This window comes from Salmo salar, chromosome ssa11 (genome assembly GCF_905237065.1).
Source record: "Salmo salar chromosome ssa11, Ssal_v3.1, whole genome shotgun sequence".
Classification (NCBI taxonomy): domain Eukaryota; kingdom Metazoa; phylum Chordata; class Actinopteri; order Salmoniformes; family Salmonidae; genus Salmo; species Salmo salar.
The window spans coordinates 34,086,731-34,112,023 of record NC_059452.1 but is presented as its reverse complement, the minus strand read 5'-3'; the positions used below and the strand labels follow the sequence as shown (position 1 = coordinate 34,112,023).

At 45.2% G+C, this 25,293-nt stretch overlaps 1 protein-coding gene across 5 annotated transcripts in view; it reads left to right on the top strand.

The window, feature by feature from the left end:
• LOC106562525 (aggrecan core protein) overlaps nt 1–25,039 on the top strand; it is a 34,422-nt gene extending 9,383 nt beyond the window's left edge. Inside the window, exons 2-21 of one of the 5 annotated variants that reach the window (XM_045689392.1) lie at nt 699–820; nt 1,020–1,129; nt 1,317–1,408; nt 4,144–4,435; nt 4,804–4,978; nt 6,170–6,297; nt 6,576–6,869; nt 7,346–7,927; nt 8,310–8,484; nt 8,805–8,932; nt 10,173–10,466; nt 11,938–12,036; nt 12,217–14,130; nt 14,370–14,483; nt 15,844–15,957; nt 19,615–19,773; nt 19,904–19,986; nt 20,779–20,923; nt 21,198–21,380; nt 21,639–25,039. In XM_045689392.1, the coding sequence (XP_045545348.1) occupies nt 1,027–1,129; nt 1,317–1,408; nt 4,144–4,435; nt 4,804–4,978; nt 6,170–6,297; nt 6,576–6,869; nt 7,346–7,927; nt 8,310–8,484; nt 8,805–8,932; nt 10,173–10,466; nt 11,938–12,036; nt 12,217–14,130; nt 14,370–14,483; nt 15,844–15,957; nt 19,615–19,773; nt 19,904–19,986; nt 20,779–20,923; nt 21,198–21,380; nt 21,639–21,727 (5,163 nt within the window). In that variant the 5' untranslated portion in view covers nt 699–820; nt 1,020–1,026 and the 3' untranslated portion in view covers nt 21,728–25,039. Of the gene's footprint in view, nt 1–698; nt 821–1,019; nt 1,130–1,316; nt 1,409–4,143; nt 4,436–4,803; nt 4,979–6,169; nt 6,298–6,575; nt 6,870–7,345; nt 7,928–8,309; nt 8,485–8,804; nt 8,933–10,172; nt 10,467–11,937; nt 12,037–12,216; nt 14,131–14,369; nt 14,484–15,843; nt 15,958–19,575; nt 19,774–19,903; nt 19,987–20,778; nt 20,924–21,197; nt 21,381–21,638 lie in introns of all 5 variants that reach the window. The other 4 variants (XM_045689393.1, XM_045689391.1, XM_045689394.1 and 1 more) reach the window with 4 other exon arrangements.
• Nucleotides 25,040–25,293: the final 254 nt, after the last annotated feature.

Sequence of the window (25,293 nt, the reverse complement as noted above, 5' to 3'; positions counted from 1 at the left end):
ACCTAAAGACTCTCAGACCATGAGAAACAAGATTCTCTGGTCTGATGAAACCAAGATTGAACTCTTTGGCCTGAATGCTAAGCGTCACGTCTGGAGGAAACCTGGCACCATCTCTACGGTGAAGCATGGGGGTGGCAGCATCATGCTGTGGGGATATTTTTTACTGGCAGGGACTGGGAGACTAGTCAGGATCGAGGGAAATATGAACGCAGCAAAGTACAGAGAGTCTATGAATGTCCTTGAGTGGCCCAGCCAGAACCCGCACTTCAACCCGATCGAACATCTCTGGAGTGACCTTAAAATAGCTGTGCAGCGACACTCCCCATCCAACCTGACAGAGTATTAGAGGATCTGCAGAGAAGAATGGGAGAAACTCCCCAAATACAGGTGTGTCAAGCTTGTAGTGTCATACCCAAGAAGACTCGATGCTGTAATCGCTGCCAAAGGTGCTTCAACAAAGTACTTAGTAAAGGGTCTGAATACTTATGTAAAAAAAATATATACATTTGCAAAAATGTCAAAAAAACATGTTTTTGCTTTGTCATTATGGGGTATTGTGTGGAGATTGATGACGTAAAAATACAATTTAATCAATTTTAGAATAAGGCTGTAACGTAACAAAATGTGTAAAAAGTGAAGGGGTCTGAATACGTTATGAATGCACTGTATTACTATTGTATTATGATGATCTATTATAGATGCAGTCAGTGGACTGGACTGGGGCCAGAGCCTGAGGCAGCCAGAACCTGAGGCAGCCAGAACCTGAGTGCCTCTAGTTACATTGACAAGACATTCTAGTAGAAGTCAGAGGCCAGGAGAGGTACAGAGGGTTTGTGTGGAAGTGATCCTTAATGGTCATCATTCTTAGACAGAACTGGTCTGTCTTTGATTTTACGGTCTTTTAATGAATTTGAATGAATTAAGGCCAATCAATGTCTTTGTATAACATTAACCTTAAACTACAATGTAACAGAACACTACTTAGGGTGCAATGTCAGCGTTTCTTCTTTTGATTTCAGGTAAACTATGACCAGGTGGATTGTATTACTTTGTGTTTGTCTGTCCGTCACCTCGGCAACATTCAACCACGATCAGCAAATCAGCAGCTATGAGGAGCACTCCTTTCTGGGTATGTGGACATATTACTCCCCACTATACAGTGCATATGAAATGACATATTTATCTGTGTCTGGTTTCATGGCTTTTTGTGTGTGCGTGTGTCACTGTCTTTACCTGTGTCTGTTTGTTAATCATTGTGTGATTGTGTGTGTGTGTGCGTGTGCGTGTGTCCATCTCTCTGCCCTCTTCCCCTCCAGACCCTGAGGACACACTGAGTGTGATCGTCCCACTGGAGCTGCCACAGCGCCCTCTACTGGGCAGCACCTTGGTACTACCCTGTTACTTCCAGGTGGGTCGGCCTGGCACCACTGTCAATACCACACAGTTATGAGAAATAAGGATGTTGGATTTAGCAAAACATATCATATTATTTTTTATTTATTTATTTAAAAATAAACAAGATTACTACCTCCTGTTTCAGGGACCCTCCCTCCACTGTTTTAACTCTCTCCACTGTTTTAACTCCCTCCACTGTTTTAACTCCCTTCACTGTTTTAACTCCCTTCACTGTTTTAACTCTCTCCACTGTTTCAACTCCCTCCACTGTTTTAACTCTCTCCACTGTTTCAACTCCCTTCACTGTTTTAACTCTCTCCATTGTTTTAACTCCCTCCACTGTTTTAACTCCCTCCACTGTTTTAACTCTGTCTACTGTTTTAACTCTCTCCACTGTTTCAACTCCCTTCACTGTTTTAACTCCCTTCACTGTTTTAACTCCCTTCACAGTTTTAACTCCCTCCACTGTTTTAACTCCCTCCACTGTTTCAACTCCCTTCACTGTTTTAACTCCCTCCACTGTTTTAACTCTCTCCACTGTTTTAACTCCCTCCACTGTTTTAACTCTCTCCACTGTTTCAACTCCCTTCACTGTTTTAACTCCCTTCACTGTTTTAACTCCCTCCACTGTTTTAACTCCCTCCACTGTTTTAACTCTCTCCACTGTTTCAACTCCCTTCACTGTTTTAACTCCCTCCACTGTTTTAACTCCCTCCACTGTTTTAACTCCCTCCACTGTTTTAACTCCCTTCACTGTTTTAACTCCCTTCACTGTTTTAACTCTCTCCACTGTTTCAACTCCCTCCACTGTTTTAACTCTCTCCACTGTTTCAACTCCCTTCACTGTTTTAACTCCCTCCACTGTTTTAACTCCCTCCACTGTTTTAACTCCCTTCACTGTTTTAACTCCCTCCACTGTTTTAACTCCCTCCACTGTTTTAACTCCCTCCACTGTTTTAACTCTCTCCACTGTTTTAACTCTCTCCACTGTTTTAACTCCCTCCACTGTTTTAACTCCCTCCACTGTTTTAACTCTCTCCACTGTTTTAACTCCCTCCACTGTTTTAACTCTCTCCACTGTTTTAACTCCCTCCACTGTTTTACCTCCCTCCACTGTTTTAACTCTCTCAACTGTTTTAACTCCCTCCACTGTTTTAACTCTGTCTACTGTTTTAACTCTCTCCACTGTTTCAACTCCCTTCACTGTTTTAACTCCCTTCACTGTTTTAACTCCCTTCACGGTTTTAACTCCCTCCACTGTTTTAACTCCCTCCACTGTTTCAACTCCCTTCACTGTTTTAACTCCCTCCACTGTTTTAACTCTCTCCACTGTTTTAACTCCCTCCACTGTTTTAACTCTCTCCACTGTTTCAACTCCCTTCACTGTTTTAACTCCCTTCACTGTTTTAACTCCCTCCACTGTTTTAACTCTCTCCACTGTTTTAACTCCCTCCACTGTTTTAACTCTCTCCACTGTTTCAACTCCCTTCACTGTTTTAACTCCCTCCACTGTTTTAACTCCCTCCACTGTTTTAACTCCCTCCACTGTTTTAACTCCCTTCACTGTTTTAACTCCCTTCACTGTTTTAACTCTCTCCACTGTTTCAACTCCCTCCACTGTTTTAACTCTCTCCACTGTTTCAACTCCCTTCACTGTTTTAACTCTCTCCATTGTTTTAACTCCCTCCACTGTTTTAACTCCCTCCACTGTTTTAACTCTCTCCACTGTTTTAACTCCCTCCACTGTTTTAACTCTCTCCACTGTTTTAACTCCCTCCACTGTTTTACCTCCCTCCACTGTTTTAACTCTCTCAACTGTTTTAACTCCCTCCACTGTTTTAACTCTGTCTACTGTTTTAACTCTCTCCACTGTTTCAACTCCCTTCACTGTTTTAACTCCCTTCACTGTTTTAACTCCCTTCACGGTTTTAACTCCCTCCACTGTTTTAACTCCCTCCACTGTTTCAACTCCCTTCACTGTTTTAACTCCCTCCACTGTTTTAACTCTCTCCACTGTTTTAACTCCCTCCACTGTTTTAACTCTCTCCACTGTTTCAACTCCCTTCACTGTTTTAACTCCCTTCACTGTTTTAACTCCCTCCACTGTTTTAACTCTCTCCACTGTTTTAACTCCCTCCACTGTTTTAACTCTCTCCACTGTTTCAACTCCCTTCACTGTTTTAACTCCCTCCACTGTTTTAACTCCCTCCACTGTTTTAACTCCCTCCACTGTTTTAACTCCCTTCACTGTTTTAACTCCCTTCACTGTTTTAACTCTCTCCACTGTTTCAACTCCCTCCACTGTTTTAACTCTCTCCACTGTTTCAACTCCCTTCACTGTTTTAACTCCCTCCACTGTTTTAACTCCCTCCACTGTTTTAACTCCCTTCACTGTTTTAACTCCCTCCACTGTTTTAACTCTCTCCACTGTTTCAACTCCCTTCACTGTTTTAACTCCCTCCACTTTGTTTTGACTTGTTTTCATGTTTCTCATAATACTGTTTTATGTATCAACTCTTTTCACATATTTGATTCCTGGTGAGGAGAAAAAGGACTGCAGTTCAATTGACCAATGATGAGTTAGAGTGATACAAAGTTCCATGATAAGAAACCCCATTGTAGTTCCACCATTATGTGACTTGATGTGTTTTATTTCAGAGTGGTCATCAACATAAAAATAGTATTTAATATTATATTGTAATGTAATGATGTTTTTCTAATAAACTTGAACTTTAACCCTACTTCCAGGACCACACCGTCCACGATCCCGGCGCCCCCACCATTGCCCCCCTGTCCCACCGCATCAAATGGAGCCGCATCACCAAGGAGCGTGTCTCTGTCATCCTGGTGGCCATGGACGGAGAGGTCAAGGTGGAGGAGGACTATCTGGACCGGGTCCACCTGGTGGGCTACCCCCAGACCCCCACTGACGCCAGCATCAAGATCACAGAGTTGAGGTCCAACGACACCGGCACCTACCGATGTGAGGTCCAGCACGGCATCGAGGACAACCATGACACTGTGGACGTCCTGGTTCAAGGTAGGGACAGAGGGTAGTGGGAGTGTGACGGCTGCTTGCTGCCAAGGAATTCATCTTTTGATATTGCTCTCTTTGTAAACAAAGTTGGTGCTTAAAGCTACCCCTGTACACACGTGTGTTTCTGTCTTTTGATTTTAGGACATTAAAAATGTTATTATTTGCCTAAAACTAAGGATTTGTATGGATTCATGAGTAATAATTTTTTTATATTCTAAAATTTGCTGTATGTACTGTATATGAACCATACAGACAACTTTGAAGCAAAATAAATCATGTATATTTAAGCCACACAGATAGACAGTGATCTAATTATTTTATGGAGGCATTATTGGCTGCTCTGGCGCTGTTACACTCTTGTCTCTCTCCAGGTATCGTGTTTCACTACCGGGCCATCACGACACGCTACACTCTGACCTTTGAGAAGGCCAAGGCAGCCTGTATCCAGAACAGTGCTGTGATCGCGACCCCAGAGCAGCTCCAGGCCGCGTACGATGACGGCTTCCACCAGTGTGACGCCGGCTGGCTCTCTGACCAGACTGTCAGGTCAGCCTATATCCCTCTCCTTCATCTGCACTGATCTGAAATCAGTTGCTGTTTTCAAATCAGTGCCAAAAGCAGTGAAGTGAATGAAGTGACTGGAAATAACTGAGCTGATTTCAGAACAAAGTGAAGGAGGGAGTCTATAAGACTTGTCTTCAAATAATATTTTAAAGAAACAAACACTAAGTGAGCTTGAGTGAGCTTGCCTGACGCAATGGAGCCAATGGAATAATCCCAAAAGTGCAAGTTCCGCCTGTCTGGCACTCCAACTAGGCTCAATCAAATGCTTTGAAAGAAAACAATGATCTAAAAAAATTGACCAAATACTTATAATTTTGAACCCAGATCTGCAATCTATCCAATGTTTGAACATAAGTTAAAAGATTTTATTACACATAGTTTATAATGACTGTGCATACAGTTCTCTAAGCATCATGAGGTCTTGAGATCATTTACTTTATATAGGAATTATAAATAGAGATATACTTGTCGGTTTGTATTTCAACATTGTCCATTTATGTAATGTTTCCATTTTCACGTCAGTATTTGGTTTGATCCTCCGTCTAAACACAGACGTCTGCCATGCGAACTTCCTGTTGACTGTTTGACAGCTGAGCCTCTGAACATGTCACTTCCTCTCGACACACAGCCTCTCTTGTCCTCCATCCATCCCTTCTTCCATCCCTGGCAAAAATCTAGAGGATTGTGTTTACCTTTCTCTGATCACACCTGTATGTTTTTTTCAACACCTCAGAATGAAAACCCTCATTCCATATACCTCCTCTAGTTTATTTCTCAGAAATACTACAAGGTTTAGAAGAAACATTGTGGACCGGTTTCCCGGACACAGATTAAGCCTAGTATTGGACTAAGAAGCTTTTTAAAGCTTTTTAAACATAAAAATAATATGTTTGAAATAATATGTTACCCAGGAAGGAAGACAAAGGCTCCAATTGAATCAATAAACTAACACGTCTCTGCCTCAACTGATTCACTCAGAATGTTGATGTTGTAATGGAGGTGTTTAACTGTATTAAACCAACACACTGATTGAATTGAATTTATTTGGGTCAAAACATATACGAGATATACATCAGATCCCAAAGGATACCACTTTAAATTATCTCTCTGCAAGGTAGGCCTATCACTCTGCACTGGTATGGATTTTACACTCATCTCTGTTTTCTGTGAAAGGTACCCAATCCATGATCCACGTGAGAATTGCTATGGCGACAAAGACGAGTTCCCCGGGGTGCGAACCTACGGAGTGAGAGATGTCAACGAGACTTACGACGTGTACTGTTTTGCCGAGAAGATGACAGGTAACCAAGGATACATCCTTGATCTTTTTTTCATAAGTGAGTGACAGGATGACATCAGGACATGTTCACTTTGGAGAATACAGAACGTTTTCACAGACGCCTTTTTCTCTCTGATGTGAAAATGGTGAACATTTTAATTGTGATTAATGTGCATTGCCTTAATGAAATAAATGAGTTACATTGACTCAAATATTCTTAACTTCACAACTATCAACCTCAAGTTACACTGAACATGTCACTATCTCACGTCCATCCTCCCCTGTTGTCTCCTCTCCCAGGCAGTGTGTTCTACTCTGGCTCTGTGGCTAAGTTCACCTACTCTGAGGCTGAGGAACAGTGTAGTAAGCAGGGGGCCCTGTTGGCCACCACAGGACAGCTGTACCTGGCCTGGCAGGCTGGTCTGGATGTGTGCAATGCAGGCTGGCTGGGAGACAGGAGCGTCCGCTACCCCATCAACGTCCGGAGGCCGCAGTGCGGAGGGGGTCTGCTGGGGGTACGAACCGTGTACCTCCACGTCAACCAGACGGGGTACCCCCTCCCCGAATCCCGCTATGATGCCTACTGCTACACAGGTAGGTTGCATTTAGCCTGGTCCCAGATCTGTCTGTGTCGTCTTGGCAACTCCTATATGAGTTGGCTATATAGCCAGGCTAGGTTACACTGTGAATCAGCCATAGACTGGAATGTGTTGTCATTGGAATGAACCTACCGACACAAGATTATTTTAATGTTTCATATTGGTAAGCGTTTTAGTGTCATATTTGTAAGCGTGTGTGTGTGCGTTTTAGTGTTATATTTCTAAGTGTGTGTGTGTGTGCGTTTTAGTGTCATATTTCTAAGTGTGTGTGTGTGTGTTTTAGTGTCATATTTGAGTCATATTTTTAAGCGTTTTATTATTTCAAATTTGTCAAATGGCTGAATTTGTTCAGGATCACAACAGTGTTAAGTGAAACAGTAAACAACCATTCTCACCACATGTTTCCGTTTGGAAACCGTTCCCAACAGTTTAGCGATCACGAGCATGAACCCTTTCTTCGGTCTCCTCTAGAAACGGACGAGGAGGGTTCAGGCATGGCGGTGCCCACCGAGGCGGGCAGCAGCGTCCTGAGCATTGCCACGGTGACCCAGGGTCCTCCCGAGGTGTTCTTCGGGAAGATGACCACAGAGAGCGAGGCGCTGGGCGAGGACCTGGCCACCCAGAAACCCACTAGCGTGGACTTCACCTTCGGCATTGAGTTGCCCCTGCCACAGCCGCCCAGTGTCACTGAGCTGCCCTTACCACAGCCACCCAGTGTCACCGAGCTTCCACTCCCACAGCCGCCCAGTGTCACCGAGCTTCCACTCCCACAGCCGCCCAGTGTCACCGAGCTTCCACTCCCACAGCCGCCCAGTGTCACCGAGCTTCCACTCCCACAGCCGCCCAGTGTCACCGAGCTTCCACTCCCACAGCCGCCCAGTGTCACCGAGCTTCCACTCCCACAGCCGCCCAGTGTCACCGAGCTTCCACTCCCACAGCCGCCCAGTGTGACAGAGTTGGTTGTGGATGTGGTGGGGAGAGTAACGGCCAGGCCGGATGTGGGGAGTGAGATCAGCGAAGTGAGCGCATCAGAATATTTATTTTCTGCTACAGGTCAGTGACTGGATATCTGCTGGGTTTCACTGTAAATAGTATACATAGTCACTTTTCATGGGACTATGGAAAAGTTGGAAAAGTTGTTTCTGGAACAACTGAGTGTACAAGCCCTACTTTCAATACTACTGAGAGTTTGCGTGTTGAAATGGAAAGAGAAGAATTACAGTCATTGCTGAGGAGACTTGCCAGCTTTATTGGTGGACTGTGAGAGGATATTTCCAATGTCGTTTTTACAGCACACTCTGAAAAAGACACCAAATAATTGTTAAAAAAATCTGAATGATTACAAACTGTGAATAAAAACACAGTTGGGTGATTAATGTGTTTGGTGCATGAGATCAACCACATTATATCAGCATCATTACCCCTCCATCTGTAGGTGTGGTGTTCCACTACCGTGCTGGGCCTAGCCGCTACGCCTTCACCTTCGTGGAGGCCCAGCTGGCCTGTCAGAGTGTTGGAGCCTCCATCGCCACCCCAGAGCAGCTCCAGGCTGCCTACGAGGCCGGCTACCACCAGTGTGATGCAGGCTGGCTTCTGGATCAGACCGTCAGGTAGGAGGGAAGACACACACACACTTGTCTGTATACATGGGCACACAAACATATTTAAAGACACAACTACAGACAGATTAATACATGTATACACACACACACACACACACACACACACACACACACACACACACACACACACACACACACACACACACACACACACACACACACACACACACACACACACACACACACACACAGAGAGATACTGTACTTGTTTCAAGTCCTTGTCACTGTTCCTTACCATCAGTACAACCGTCTTCTTCTTCATTATACTCCCATTCGTGGCCGTGAATAAAGGTTGTTTTCATGCCCAGGTATCCCATCGTGTCTCCTCTGGAAAAGTGCTCTGGGGATCTGGAGACTTTACCAGGAGTGAGGTCCTATGGACTGAGGCCCGCTGACGAACACTACGATGTGTACTGCTACGTGGACAGACTCAGGGGTGAGAAAACACACTAGGTTTTGTTCACTCAAATTGCTCTTGAATCACTTTGTAACCCAGAGATGTTGTCATACCTTGTCTATTTCTTGTCTGTTTATTGCAGTAGTAGTCTTTAAAGATAAGTCAAGAGGTTGGGCTAGTTTATTATATATACACTGTCTTAACTATGTGGGAAATGAATGGCAATTGAAAAAGAGGTTTGGCTTATCACAGACCACATCGCTGTGGGAGTTGTTTTGAGCACTGACTGTCCATGTCCTCTCTTCTCTTCTCTTGTCACCATCCTCTCATCCCTTAACCTGACTGTCCTCTTCTCACCATCCTCTCATCCCTTAACCTGACTGTCCTCTTCTCACCATCCTCTCATCCCTTAACCTGACTGTCCTCTTCTCACCATCCTCTCATCCCTTAACCTGACTGTCCTCTTCTCACCATCCTCTCATCCCTTAAACTGACTGTCCTCTTCTCACCATCCTCTCATCCCTTAACCTGACTGTCCTCTTCTCACCATCCTCTCATCCCTTAACCTGACTGTCCTCTTCTCACCATCCTCTCATCCCTTAACCTGACTGTCCTCTTGTCACCATCCTCTCATCCCTTAACCTGACTGTCCTCTTCTCACCATCCTCTCATCCCTTAACCTGACTGTCCTCTTCTCACCATCCTCTCATCCCTTAACCTGACTGTCCTCTTCTCACCATCCTCTCATCCCTTAACCTGACTGTCCTCTTCTCACCATCCTCTCATCCCTTAACCTGACTGTCCTCTTCTCACCATCCTCTCATCCCTTAACCTGACTGTCCTCTTCTCACCATCCTCTCATCCCTTAACCTGACTGTCCTCTTCTCACCATCCTCTCATCCCTTAACCTGACTGTCCTCTTCTCACCATCCTCTCATCCCTTAACCTGACTGTCCTCTTCTCACCATCCTCTCATCCCTTAACCTGACTGTCCTCTTCTCACCATCCTCTCATCCCTTAACCTGACTGTCCTCTTCTCACCATCCTCTCATCCCTTAAACTGACTGTCCTCTTCTCTTATCTTCTCTTCTCTTCTCACCATCCTCTCATCGCTTAACCTGACTGTCCTCTTCTCTTCTCTTCTCACCATCCTCTGATCCGTTAACCTGACGGTCCTCTTCTCTTCTCACCATCCTCTCATCGCTTAACCTGACTGTCCTCTTCTCTTATCTTCTCACCATCTTCTGATCCGTTAACCTGACTGTCCTCTCTTCTCTAGGTGATGTGTTCCATGCTGGCTCCAGTGAGGGCTTCACCTATGACGGTGCTCTGGCTCACTGTCAGGAGCTGAACGCTACCCTGGCCTCTACTGGGCAGCTCTACACCGCCTGGAGACAAGGCCTGGATAAGTGCCGCGCAGGTTGGCTAATCGACCGGAGTGTCCGGTACCCCATCACCAACCCCCGTGCGGCGTGTGGTGCAGGGAAGGCAGGGGTGTACACAGTATACACCCACAACAACCAGACAGGATACCCAGACCTGTATTCCAGATATGACGCCTACTGCTTCAAAGGTTTGGACTGAAATGTGTTGAATCATAAGTCATGTTGTTTCCACTTTATTTCAACATCAAAAAAATATTCAGGCTAAAACGCAATCAAATCTGGACGTTGGTCTTGGATAGACACAGGAATGAAATAGAATAATGTGTCATCTCTCAATCACCCACCTACTCACCCACTCACTCACCCACCCACCCACCCTCTCAATCACCCACCTACTCACCCACTCACTCACCCACCCACCCACCCTCTCAATCACCCACCTACTCACCCACTCACTCACCCACCCACCCACCCTCTCAATCACCCACCTACTCACTCACTCACCCACCCACCTACTCACCCACTCACTCACCCACCCATCCACCCTCTCAATCACCCACCTACTCACCCACTCACTCACCCACTCACCCACCCTCTCAATCACCCACCTACTCACTCACTCACTCACCCACCCTCTCAATCACCCACCTACTCACCCACTCACCCACTCACTCACCCACCCATCCACCCTCTCAATCACCCACCTACTCACCCACTCACTCACCCACCCACCCACCCTCTCAATCACCCACCTACTCACTCACTCACTCACCCACCCTCTCAATCACCCACCTACTCACCCACTCACCCACTCACTCACCCACCCACCCACCCTCTCAATCACCCACCTACTCACCCACTCACTCACCCACCCACCCACCCACCCTCTCAATCACCCACCTACTCACCCACTCACCCACCCACCCACCCACCCACCCTCTCAATCACCCACCTACTCACTCACCCACCCACCTACTCACCCACCTACTCACCCACTCACCCACCTACTCACCCACTCTCTCAATCACCCACCCACCTACTCACCCACCCACCCACCCTCTCAATCACCCACCTACTCACTCACCCACCCACCTACTCACCCACTCACCCACCTACTCACCCACCTACTCACCCACTCTCTCAATCACCCACCCACCTACTCACCCACCCACCCACTCACCCACCCACTCACCCACTCTCTCAATCACCCACCCACTCACCCACCCACCCACCCACCCACCTACTCACCCACTCACCCACTCTCTCACTCACCCACCAACCCACTCACCCACTCTCTCACTCACTCTCCCTCTCACCCTCTCACTGAGTCTTCACTCGCTCGCATTATCATTCAATCTCACTCACTTGTTCGCTTGCATGGTCACTCACTCACCTTCACTCACTCACTCACTCACTCACTCACTCACTCACTCACTCACTCACTCACTCACTCACTCACCCACTCAGTCACTCACCCACTCAGTCATTCACCCACTCACTCACTCACTCACTCACTCACTCACTCACTCACTCACTCACTCACTCACTCACTCACTCACTCACTCACTCACTCACTCACCCACCCACTCAGTCATTCACCCACTCACTCACTCACTCACTCACTCACTCACTCACTCAAATATTTTTTGTTTCCTGTAGTGGACATCTTGCTTCTCGCCAATGAAACTGGATTGAACATCACAGAGATAGAAGAGGCTTTGGTTAACCTCACATCCATCACTGATTTGCTGAGGCCTGGTAAGAGCCATAGTCTTCACTTGCCTTTAATAAGCATTTTATGGAATTCTACACTATAAATATATAAATACACTGTATATACATTACTGAAATATGTAAATCACTTTTCTTTCTTTCTATATCTCGCTCTCTGTCTCTCTCTCCCTCTTTCTCTCTCTGACTCTCACTCTCTCTCCACAGTCCTGCCTTCCATCACTCCTCCCATCTCTGTGGAGTCCTCAGGCTCTGGTTCCGGGGCCTCTGGCGCGAGTGGATCCTCCGGAGATCTCTCTGGTGATCACTCTGGTGATCTGCCTCATTCCGGGGATCTGTCCGGGTCAGGTGATCTTTCAGGCAGTGGAAGCACAGAGATTCCCAGCGGATCGTCTGGTCTGAGTAGTGAAGATGCGTCCGGCTCGGGGCTGAGTGGAGACGGATCGGGAATAACGGTCACCTTCTCTTCAGGGAGTAGCAACGTTTTATCTGGTTTGGGCTCTGGGGGTCCTCAGGAGGCTGGAGAGGGAATCACTGGGATCCTCACCTTCCCCTCAGAAATGGGATTGGGAATGTTCAGTGGCAGTGGGTTCCTGTCGGGTTCGGGAAGTGGCTCCGGTGTCAGTTCTGAGGAGAGCGGCTCTTCGTCTGACAGCTCCAGCAGCTCTGGTGAAAGTGGGGATTTGTCTGGAATGTCGTCCGGCTCCAGCTCTAGTTCCAGTGAGGAGTTTTCCGGATTTCCCTCAGGATTCTTTCCCTCAGGAGGCTCCAGTGGTCATTCGGGAGAGGAGTCGGGAACCGGAGACACTCAGGTCCTGCTGATCGATGGGAAACTGATGGAGGTTTCCACCTCTCACACACACAAAGAGAAGGAGCTGGGTGGAGGGGGCCTGGAATTCAGCGGCTCCGGATCTGGCAGCAGCGGCTCAGGGTTCTTCCCGGATGTGACCTTCTTGGGGTCAGGGTTTACCGACCTCACGGGGTCAGCCTCAGGGGAACAGGAGGCCTCGGGGTCTCTCCACTACGGCTCCGGAAGCGGTGATATCAGCGGTTCGGCCTCGGGAAGCAGCGGCTCAGGGTTCTTCCCGGGTGTGACCTTCTTGGGGTCAGGGTTTACTGACCTCACGGGGTCAGCCTCAGGGGAACAGGAGGCCTCGGGGTCTCTCCACTACGGCTCCGGAAGCGGTGATATCAGCGGTTCGGCCTCGGGAAGCAGCGGCTCAGGGTACTTCCCGGGTGTGACCTTCTTGGGGTCAGGGTTTACCGACCTCACGGGGTCAGCCTCAGGGGAACAGGAGGCCTCGGGGTCTCTCCACTACGGCTCTGGAAGCGGTGATATCAGCGGTTCGGCCTCGGGCAGCAGCGGCTCAGGGTTCTTCCCGAGTGTGACCTTCTTGGGGTCAGGGTTTACCGACCTCACGGGGTCAGCCTCAGGGGAACAGGAGGCCTCGGGGTCTCTCCACTACGGCTCCGGAAGTGGTGATATCAGCGGTTCGGCCTCGGGCAGCAGCGGCTCAGGGTTCTTCCCGGGTGTGACCTTCTTGGGGTCAGGGTTTACTGACCTCACGGGGTCAGCCTCAGGGGAACAGGAGGCCTCGGGGACTCTCCACTACGACTCCGGAGTGGGAAGAGGCGGATACACATCAGGGTTCGGAACGTCGGGCCTCCCATCCGGAGACATGTCTGGAATCTCCAGATCCTCCACCAGCGATGAGGAGGACAGCGCTGTCACCTTCCTGACTAATGACTTCATGACAGAGGTTTCCAAGGCAACCACGGTTTCCATGGAGCTGGGGGCTGGGCCAGTGCAGTTCAGTGGGCAGGGAAGCGGGTCCCACACAGGGAGTGGTGCTGACCACCCAAACCAGGCCAGCGGTGTCTCATCTGGGGCACACTCTGGAGATCTGCTCCCTGTGGTGCTGTCCTCTCCGCCCAGCAATAGGGAGCTTATGGAGGGCACAGAGGGGCCAGAGGAGGCCATGGCTGGCGGGGCTGAGCTGGGGGAGACCACCAGCGAGTTTTACGTGACCTTTGCCCCCGACCTTGCTCCCGCCGGATTGGCTGCCCCAGCCATCTCCTTGCAGACCCCTGACGTCATGGAGGAGCCATCCTCAGAGGAGGGTGAGTCAGCACACTTTCAGTCGACTTATGGACAGTTAAAAGAACGTTTGTTTGGCTGTTAAGCTGTAGAGCCAACAGACTTATTTCAATTATGTAAAGTGGCATGGTGTTTTTATTGAACGGGCCAATCAGAAATGTCACCCTATTCCCTATATAGTACACTAAATAGGGAGTATGGTGCCATTTTGGTGCTAAGGTACACACTGTATTGTATTCATCCTAATTGTATTCATGCTTAGGTATCCCTAACCCATGTGACCCTAACCCGTGTGGTGCTGGGTCATGCTCAGTGGAGGATGGTGTTGGGCTGTGCCAGTGTCCGCCCGGGAAAGTGGGAGAAGGGTGCCAGTATGGTGAGTCCTGATGCAGGGGTATCATTAGCTCTCATTATCTCTCATAAGATTCCTTCCTTTCCTAGCAAGGTCTTCATTCCTAACTCTCTGCACATCTCTCTTTCTGATCCATTCTGACGTCCTCAGAAGTGTTGTAAATGTTTTACTGGAAAGTAACACACCTTAGTAAAGAAAGTTTCTAACAATGCTTTTCTCATCTCTCTACTGTATGCCTGGACATCGGTCGCTCTGTCATGATTAGGGTTGCGTAATTCAGGGAATGGTTTTTCTGAAATCCTGTTTGGAGGTTTCCCAGAATCAGAAGGGTATAAGCAGGAAATCCGGAATCCTCCGACCAGGATTTCTGGGAAACCAGGGAATTTATTGAAAGTTCCTGGAATTTTGCAACCCTCTGTCCCGATGCTACTATTTGATACTGTACATATTCAGACATTTAGCAATATTCCGTAGGCTGTATTTTTTATATTTTTATATGTGATTCACTAACACTAACAATGCATTTTGTTCCCACTTTTTCCTGTCTTGATGTACTGTATGCTTTGTGTTGTAGTGTGATGTTTTGTCCTGTTTTGCCTGCACCTGGTTTTGGGTCTCTCATTCGTGTTTGTCAGACAGTCGCGGGGTCTTTGGCGTGTATGTGTGTATCGTCTCCTTGCCTCGATGTCTCAGGATCTCTCCACCATACTCCTTTATCATGAGTCACTCCATCCTGTGTTGTTTTTGTTCTGCTGTTGCCTAGGCTACAGTAAGCTTACCCAACTGGCAAAACTGGTTGGACGTCATTATGATGCCATTTCAGACAGATTTTCCTGCTGGTTCTATTCTCTTTCCTACTGCATGGCTGCTAACCCCTGGTACACCTACCAACATCCTGGTGCATACTGGGTACATGCTGTGTACATACCTGGAACTTCTGCCTATATGAATCTGAACACAAGACTTCCCAAAGAATTAGAATTACTCTCATCTAGTCATTCTATTTCTATGGGTATGCCACCCAACAAGTAGCTGATCCAGACTTAAAGTTACTTCAGATCTGAATACATTGATATGATAAAGTATCTGTCTTCTAAACTGTATGAATCAGAAGTTCAACATTTATGAAAAAAGTAGTAAAATGTTGTGGTCTGAAGAAAGGTTAACATGTACAGGAGTGAACATCATTGAGATGATAATTCATCTTCCTTTCAATGATGACCTGACAGTAAGGCTGGAGTCTGAATCACCATGTTGCAGCATCTCAGAGTGTTCTGATTCCATGACTTCCAAGATGTTGTTTCCCAGCTCCCCCCCTGCCAAGGCAACTACCCCTTCACCCCCTGAGGCACCAGTCTCACCTCGCCCCCCCCCTTTTTTGCAGAGGTTGATGTGTGCCATTCCAACCCTTGTGCCAATGGAGCCACCTGTGTGGAAAATGCAGACTCTTACAAATGCTTATGCCTGCCCAGCTACGGAGGGGACCTCTGCGAGATTGGTACGAGGTCGGCTTCAGCTAATGTTTACTAACAAACAACAACCTCTCAAAAACAACAGGAGTCATAAGGATGCAAAGGAAACTGTTATCGCTGGCAGCTTGCATCATAGCAGGGCTGCGTTCAGGATGACAAATGGCCGAAAACATTTTTAAATGGAAAACCCCAATTAGGGTTATCATCGGCCAAGTTTGGGTATACTTCCTCTATTTCAAAAACGTTTTCTCCTGTTTTGTGCATGCTGAACGTGACCCAGGTGTGGCAGTGAATTCTTCTGTCTGCCCCAGAATAAGTTGATTGTAGGGACAGATCTAGGATCAGCGTTCCTTTTGCCAAATCCTTACCATTAAGGGTAAAAACGCAAAACTGACATTAGATCCTTGTGAGCAAAACATTTTAGCGGCCCTCCTCTTGACAGAGGAGATCATAAAAAAAAAAATCTACAATTCATTTCCTGCAATTCTACACATTTTGCTATGGGGTGTATAAAAAATGTTGTAGTTTTAAAGCAAGTTTGCTGAAATTCTGCGCCTTTCGCCAGGAGTATGGTGTTTCCTCCGACACATTGGTGCGGCTGGCTTCCGGTTTGGATGTGCATTGTATCTTGACACTGCACCCGGCCCGCTATAGGAGTCGCTAGTGCGCCTGCCAGCCAAGCCCTCCCTAGCCCGGATGACGCTGGATCAAATGTGCAAAGCCCCATGGGCCTCTCGGTCGCGACAGAGCCTGGGGTCGAACCCAGAATCTCTGGTGGCACAGCTAGCACTGCAATGCAGTGCCTTAGACCACTGCGCCACCCGGGAAGTGCATCTTGTGTATTCTAAGTGTCAACAGTAAGTTAAGACCCTGACTGATCCACGGGTCTAAAGGGGTATGGGCCATCCGTAGTCTAGGGGCAATGTCATCATACTGCTCCCTGTCCTTTACTCAGGACTGTGCTTATATCTGGTGGGTGGATTTTCTCAGCCAGGTCTACACACAAAACAATAGGTTCTGTATAATGCCAAATAAGGGTTCTTTGGCTTGTAACCACAGTGGATCCCTTTTTGGTGCTATATATAACCTTTTTTTGAAGGTTCTATAAAGAACCATGCTCATAAGGTTCTAAATAGAACCTTTATGGTGCTATAAAAAAAACATTTTCCTAAGGTTCTATGAAGGATCTATATAGCACCAATAAAGGGTTCCGCTATGGTTAAAAGCCTTTTTGGTGCCACATAGAACCCCATTTTTATGGTTCTTTATAGGACCTTGATGGAGAATAGTTCTATAAAGAACCTTTGTTAGTGTAAAAGGTTCTTTGTAGATCCTTTTGAGGAACCATACATGTTGTTTTATTATATTGTTGGAATTCCTTCTGCGTTATTATTGTTTTAGTTGACACGTTGAGTTAGGTGTGCTAGCTCTGGGAGTCACTACGGAGAGAATTGACAACCACTGATTTAGTAAGTAGGCAAATGTTCTCAACTGACACGAGGTCATACATGAGTCTTTTACAAGACACTGTCACTGGCCACAGTCATATTTAACATGTAACAGCATAACACAACAGATTAGATCAACTGGAATGACACTCACTCACAGTTGAACAGAAAGCTATGCGCAAGCCACGCCCCAACATTTTAATTATCACAAAACTGCAAAGAACCATTGAAGGCCTCAAATGGTTCTTTGAGTCATTATGGTTCCACATAGAACCATCACCCTTCCCAAAGAACCCTTGAGGAACCTTCTTTTCTTAGTGTGTAGTTCTGTTGCTGGTCCTAGCAAGCAGGTGTACGGAAGTAGCTGAAGTAGCCATTTTGTGAAATTGTTTAGTCATGTGGGTGTGGTGAAGGAATGAATGAAACCTTGAACGTTACAGTGAAGGGAAAAAGGTATTCACCATGTTCTGTAAACAAGTATACAGAGTAAATTTCCCTACAGCAACTCTCATTAACTGTTGGGAGATACTACAGAAACTCTCATTAACTGTTGGGAGATACTCACTACAGAAACTCTCATTAACTGTTGGGAGATACTACAGAAACTCTCATTAACTGTTGGGAGATACTCACTACAGAAACTCTCATTAACTGTTGGGAGATACTACAGAAACTCTCATTAACTGTTGGGAGATACTCACTACAGAAACTCTCATTAACTGTTGGGAGATACTACAGAAACTCTCATTAACTGTTGAGAGATACTCACTACAGAAACTCTCATTAACTGTTGGGAGATACTACAGAAACTGTCATTAACTGTTGAGAGATACTCACTACAGAAACTCTCATTAACTGTTGAGAGATACTCACTACAGAAACTCTCATTAACTGTTGAGAGATACTACAGAAACTCTCATTAACTGTTGAGAGATACTCACTACAGAAACTCTCATTAACTGTTGGGAGATACTACAGAAACTCTCATTAACTGTTGGGAGATACTACAGAAACTCTCATTAACTGTTGGGAGATACTACAGAAACTCTCATTAACTGTTGAGAGACTCACTACAGAAACTCTCATTAACTGTTGGGAGATACTCACTACAGAAACTCTCATTAACTGTTGAGAGATACTACAGAAACTCTCATTAACTGTTGGGAGATACTACAGAAACTCTCATTAACTGTTGGGAGATACTACAGAAACTCTCATTAACTGTTGGGAGATACTACAGAAACTCTCATTAACTGTTGGGAGATACTACAGAAACTCTCATTAACTGTTGGGAGATACTACAGAAACTCTCATTAACTGTTGGGAGATACTCACTACAGAAACTCTCATTAACTGTTGAGAGATACTCACTACAGAAACTCTCATTAACTGTTGAGAGATACTACAGAAACTCTCATTAACTGTTGGGAGATACTCACTACAGAAACTCTCATTAACTGTTGGGAGATACTCACTACAGAAACTCTCATTAACTGTTGAGAGATACTCACTACAGAAACTCTCATTAACTGTTGAGAGATACTACAGAAACTCTCATTAACTGTTGGGAGATACTCACTAGGCTGACTATTTAAATGATTTGTTGTATATTTAAAGTATCACAACCAATTATTATTTAGTTAAAGACTACCCAAGAGACCCCGTGTGCTAATTTCCCAGGTGTTTTTTGTTTGTGCTTTAGTTTTTAAAACACAAATGCATTATAGAAAGAACCATTTTCTGCATTAACAACTGTACATTTTTGGCTTGTTTTGCAGAACAACAACACGTTGGCTAAAGCAGAATGTTTTGGTCACCAAACCCTGTAGTTGAGGGTTAAATGGATGTTTCACCCATTCCAAAAAATGTCATACACCTCAAAGTGGCCCAAAGTAAATGTGTGTTGCCAGTGTTCTCAAACAGTGAATCAAGTTGATAGTTAATAGGTCCAGGAAAATGCAGTATTTTCACCAATGTGCAGTAATATTTATCACACCATAGGTTGGACTGAAAGAAATCAATGATTTTAGTTGGACTAATAATGGAGCATAGACAAATGGCAGCAGTTCTAGAACAAACACAGCCTCCATAAAACCTCTATGGTGTCATATGTGGTGTTGATCAGTATTCCCTCCTATCTAATGTAAATGTATTTGAGTATCTGTAATAAACCCGAGCTTCTCCGGGGTGTGGTAGCCTCTGTCTCATTATCGCCCCCTGCTGTTGACGACACAGACGAGCAGGATTGTGAGGAGGGGTGGACTAAGTTCCAGGGCAACTGTTACCTGCACTTCCCCGAGAGAGAGACCTGGCTGGACGCCGAGCAGCGCTGCCGAGACCTCAGCGCTCACCTGGTCAGCATCATCACCCCAGAGGAACAGCACTTTGTCAACTGTGAGTAAAAGGCCGTGTGTGTGTGTGTGTGTGTGTGTGTGTGTGTGTGTGTGTGTGTGTGTGTGTGTGTGTGTGTGTGTGTGTGTGATGTGAGAGAGAGAATATCCCTTCACTCTTTCCCCCCCTCCAGCCAACGGCCAGGACTACCAGTGGATTGGGCTCAATGACAAGACAGTGGAGAATGACTTCCGCTGGATAGACGGCACACCACTGGTGAGTCAGGCAGACAGACACAGTACAGAGAAAGTGGGTTAGCTCAGAACATAGTCCCCACTCAGAGTGCTCTCCCCCAGTGGTTCCCAACATTTCCTTTCCCGGGACCACCAGATCACCTACTGTAGCCTACCGCATTCATACACTGTTCATACTGTAGCTTACCACATTCATACACTGTTCATACTGTAGCTTACCACATTCATACACTGTTCATACTGTACCTGTACATTAATACACTGTTCATACTGTAGCTTACCACATTCATACACTGTTCATACTGTACCTGTACATTAATACACTGTTCATACTGTACCTGTACAATAATACACTATTCATACTGTAGCTTACCACATTCATACACTGTTCATACTGTACCTGTACATTAATACACTGTTCATACTGTACCTGTACATTAATACACTGTTCATACTGTAGCCTACCGCATTCATACACTGTTCATACTGTACCTGTACATTAATACACTGTTCATACTGTACCTGTACATTAATACACTGTTCATACTGTAGCCTACCGCATTCATACACTGTTCATACTGTACCTGTACATTAATACACTGTTCATACTGTACCTGAATATTCATACACTGGTCATACTGTACCTGTAGATTCATACACTGTTCATACTGTACGTGTAGATTCTGATCTGCATGCTATAGCCTTCTTACTTACTCTCCTGATTTCTGGGTTTTCTACATTGAAAACAAGAAACCAACAGAAACATAAGTGGTCTTTGTAACTTCCTACCAATGTTGCTCTCCTCACCCCTCAGCAATTTGAGAACTGGCGGCCGAACCAGCCGGATAACTACTTTAACTCTGGAGAAGACTGTGTGGTGATGATCTGGCACGAGAACGGCCAATGGAACGACGTTCCCTGCAACTACCACCTGCCCTTCACCTGCAAGACTGGCCCAGGTACATATGGGTCAGGGGTCAGGGTTCAAGAATTGTGTTCTAGAGTCTGGATGGGCACTGGTAATTGTTTTCTTAAAAACTCCTTTTACTGTACCTTCGCCATCATTATGTGTGGTTATCTTATACCTGTGTTGGTGTTACAACTCATTCATGTTTTATAAACTCATTAGGCAGGTACCCTTCAAAATAAATTGCTACCAATAAATATCATCAGTTGTAATTTGTTGATTGATTGATTTGTTGATTGACTGATTTACTGATCATTGTTCCCCAGTCTACTGTGGCGCACCGCCAAAGGTGGAGAATGCCAAGATGTTTGGCAGCAGGCGGGAGCAGTATACTGTTGGGTCCATCATCCGCTACCAGTGTAACCCAGGCCTCCTACAGCGCCACCTGCCTGTGGTGCGCTGCATGGCAGACGGACAGTGGGAGAAGCCACAGGTGGAATGCATGGGCGGTGAGTAGTGCACGCTCTTTTGCTCTTTCAACACTATAAACATACCTGTAGGTTAGTCCCACATTGACACACTTCCAATTCTCGTTAAGAACTCTGCTATTGAAATGATCGTTAGAAAGGTGGAAATCGAGGTTCCTTGTAGGTTGACGAAAATGTCACTGTATTTTTCAGTGAAGCTTTGCATTATTGACATTTTGTCTGATGCTATGAAATGACTTTGGAATCTTTGAAGGTAATGTTTGTTTCTTTTGCCAACAGCAGGGCCCTCCCCCAGTAACAGAATACAGCGCAGATCGATCAGAAGGAGAATCAACCAGCAGCAAACATCACTAAGCAGGGAAGATTAAGGGAGATCTCTTGAAGATAATTATTTTATAAGAACATTTACAGAACACAGAAGGCATTTTCTAACTTACTAAAGAGGTTTGAATGTTTGAAGTACCCACCTTGTACATAAGACCAAATCAACTTCGAGCAGTAACATTGTCTTTTCAGTTTGTCACTCTCTGACTATTTTTAAAAAGTTTAAATTAAGCCTTTATGTAATTGTATGTTCTTGTCATTCTTGTCCCAGAATAACGACATGTTTTCATTATATATAAGAGTTGTTTATTGTTTGGAGTTTTATTGTTATTATTATTATTAATATAATTTTTTGTTTTGGTGGATTGGGATGCTGTCGATAAGGTGTGAGTTGTTGCTAAAATCCTTTGTCCATGTCGCCAACTAGACTGGATTATAGAGACACGGTGTAGGGTGAAGTTTCTGCTAGACACTGATCTTGGGTCAGTTTTGCTTTTCCTCCACTAATGGTTAAGATTAGGGTTGGTGGAGGGGAAGCTGATCCTAACTCTGTACCTAGGGGAAACTTCACCCCGGAGCATGTACTCACAGACAGTGTGTGTTAGACTGTACCACCCAGAGGTAAACACCCAATCTGGACCAGCCGGTATTTAGTGGGGGTTTGGCATGTTGCTATGAGCCAAGCAGAGGCTTGGTGAAATTCACCCATGAGGAGATACTAGACAATCAGAAGTATGTGTGTATTCTGGAGGTGCCTACGTAATATACACTCACTATGGGAGATGGATATAGGTCTAATAATCCATGAAGGACTGTGAATTTGATAGAAAAAGTCTATTGAGTTACTTTGTGCGCTGTTAGCCTAGCGCTGTTAGCCTAGCGCTGTTAGCCTAGCAATGTTAGCCTAGCCATGTCCGGTTGTAGCAATGATGAGCAAGATGAAGTAAAGGGGATGAGATCTTGTGCATGTATCCACCAAACAGGCATTTATGAGTCACCAAATTGTCACCTATCTTGAAAATTGTAGATGCTAAAGGGGAAAACAATATCTATATTTGTCAGATGTCTTCATACATCAAAAGTGGTGTTGTGTCAAACCGAGAAATCTTTTACGCTTCAATTGCAAATATCAACACTTTTGAGGAATAAAAATGTCTGGCGAGTTTTGATTTTGGGGTGAACGATCGCTTTCACCTTTTACTGCAGTGGGCTAAATCAGGGTCACATAAATCTACTTTGAAACTAAAGTATACACCTCACACACATGGTTATGGGATAAAGAAAGAAGACACCTGTACCATGTCAGGTATACAGTTGAAATGTATTAAATGTTGAGTTTGCATCCCAATATTACACTTTATATACATCACAGAAAACTGAAATATAACAAAACCGTTTGACATAGAAAAAACTGATTTGTTCAAAATAATGCTTATTAATTATGAAATTATGAAAAATATGAATAACATTCCAGCCATGAGGCCACTAGGTCATTTGACTGCAGGAAAGGGCTACGGGAGGGGATACTAAGGGAGATATTATTTATTTAATCTCTAAGTCATAAAGAGAAAGCTAGCGAAGCCGACACAGCAGGCTACTGTGTTCGTCTGTATTTCAAACCTACACCAGTTGTTTAGAGCAGAAGGGAGACAGAGTGCCTGATGTGAATAATACACAGCAATGCTAGAATCTCTGCCTGCCACACTGGAGAGGCAACATCATGCAATCTACTGAGGCTGTCCTAAAATAAGAGAGAGGACTCAACTTCTCTCTCAGGTTCAGTAGTGACACGGTAGAATAAAAAAACAACAGGGTTGGGGTCAATTCCATTTCAATTTCAGTCAGTTAATTCATTGAATTCATTGAAATTCACTGTATTTATTTCCTGAGGGGATTGGAATTGAATCGGAATCGACCCCTTGGTTTGTCAACAATATTGTTGGCCTAAGCAGGACCAAACGGATGAATGTCATTGGTCGGTTTGACACTTTCGTTGTCTCACACAAGGCTGTGCAGTGCATAGCAACTCCTTGGGACCAGTTTTAACAACTGCAGTAGCTTTCAGATCAAATGTTTCTCTTCATTGTCTGTTTTGTTTCACAAAAAAACCTCAGCGGACACATTTATTTAAACTCCAGATCCATCGGCATTTTAATCTCTTGTAGTCCTTCAGTTTTGTATTGTATGCATAACCTGCTGTTATATCTGATGAAGATATAGATGCTTCATTCATTGTTTATGTTTACAGGAGGCTGTGCCTCCTCCTTCAACACACCGTCATATGTCTTGCTGGCCAAAAGCTTCACCTGCAATCATAAACCATATACCAATCAAAGAGATGACTGAGAGGTTCCACAAAGAACAGGCTTAAAGCAATTCTCTACCTGGAACTTCTGATGACAGAAGAGTGTAATTTAAAGTTACACACACCATTGCTTTTTACTGTACCCCTACAGGGCTGAAAGTATTAAGAGCTTTTAGAAGATAATAACACAATGCCAGGTCTAGTGTATAAAATCAAATGAACTTAAATGCCTCCTGTCATTGCTGAGGGATGATTGTCTCCAAAGCAGCTGAAGCAACTTGACAAAGGGGTGTAGAGCAGTGTTTAGCAACCTTTTACTACCAGTGATTGGCAAACTACGACACCCTTGACAACTAACTTCCTGAGGGACCTGTCAGCAACGTCCCAGGGAAAGGTGCCGGTCCACGGACCAGAGGTTGAGAAACACTGGTGTAGAGCACTCCTGCAACTCCCCCGACCCTGCCATCTGTTTAGGGTTGTGTACTGTAGGCACAAAACAGGAGCAAAATGTTCTGAAATGGAGCACGGGATCAGTTAACTGAACACTTCTCCTGTTTTCTTCTGTTTCCCACTAGGCACTAACTGATTGAATCAACGTTGTTTCCATGTCATTTTAACAGCAAAGATCTATGTGATGACATTGAATCAACGTGGAAAACTGATTGGGTTTGCAAATAGTGATTTAACGTAAAGGATTTCGGGTATAATTGTCTTTTTTTCACCTAACTTTTTTCCTAAATCCAATGAGATGGTTAGCATGTTTGTTCATTTTACTTTGAGTTCACGTTAGTTGACAGTCAAAACTAGATGTTGAACTGACGTCTGTGTCCAGTGGGTTGTGTGAGAGCGACTGACCCTGTGCATGAACAGGCCCAATAAACCACACACTGAGAACATCATGAGTAGCAAGAGGTGTAGAGGCTCTAGTCTTATGGAGCTCTACAGAATGTACCCAAATGTGCCTGAAATCAACTGTTTGTCTTCCAATGTCTGTATTCAACATTTGCTCCAAAACATATCATCAGATGCCAAATAAAGATACTTTACTTGATACTTTCTCTTGATTTCATTCACTTTCTGTGTGCGGAGCATGTTCAGCAGTGAAAAATTCATGTTCAAATGGATAGTTTATTGGCATGGTCTTTTAGGTCAGAGTGTTTAACAGGATTGACACACAACAAAGATCAATCACACCCCTCTAATTCTGGGAGGGTCTCCCAAACATTCTAGGTAGAGGCAACAAAAGCCTTCTTTCACCTCCCGTCAGTCTCAGTCGACTCACTGTTTCTGAGGCAGCTGGTTCAG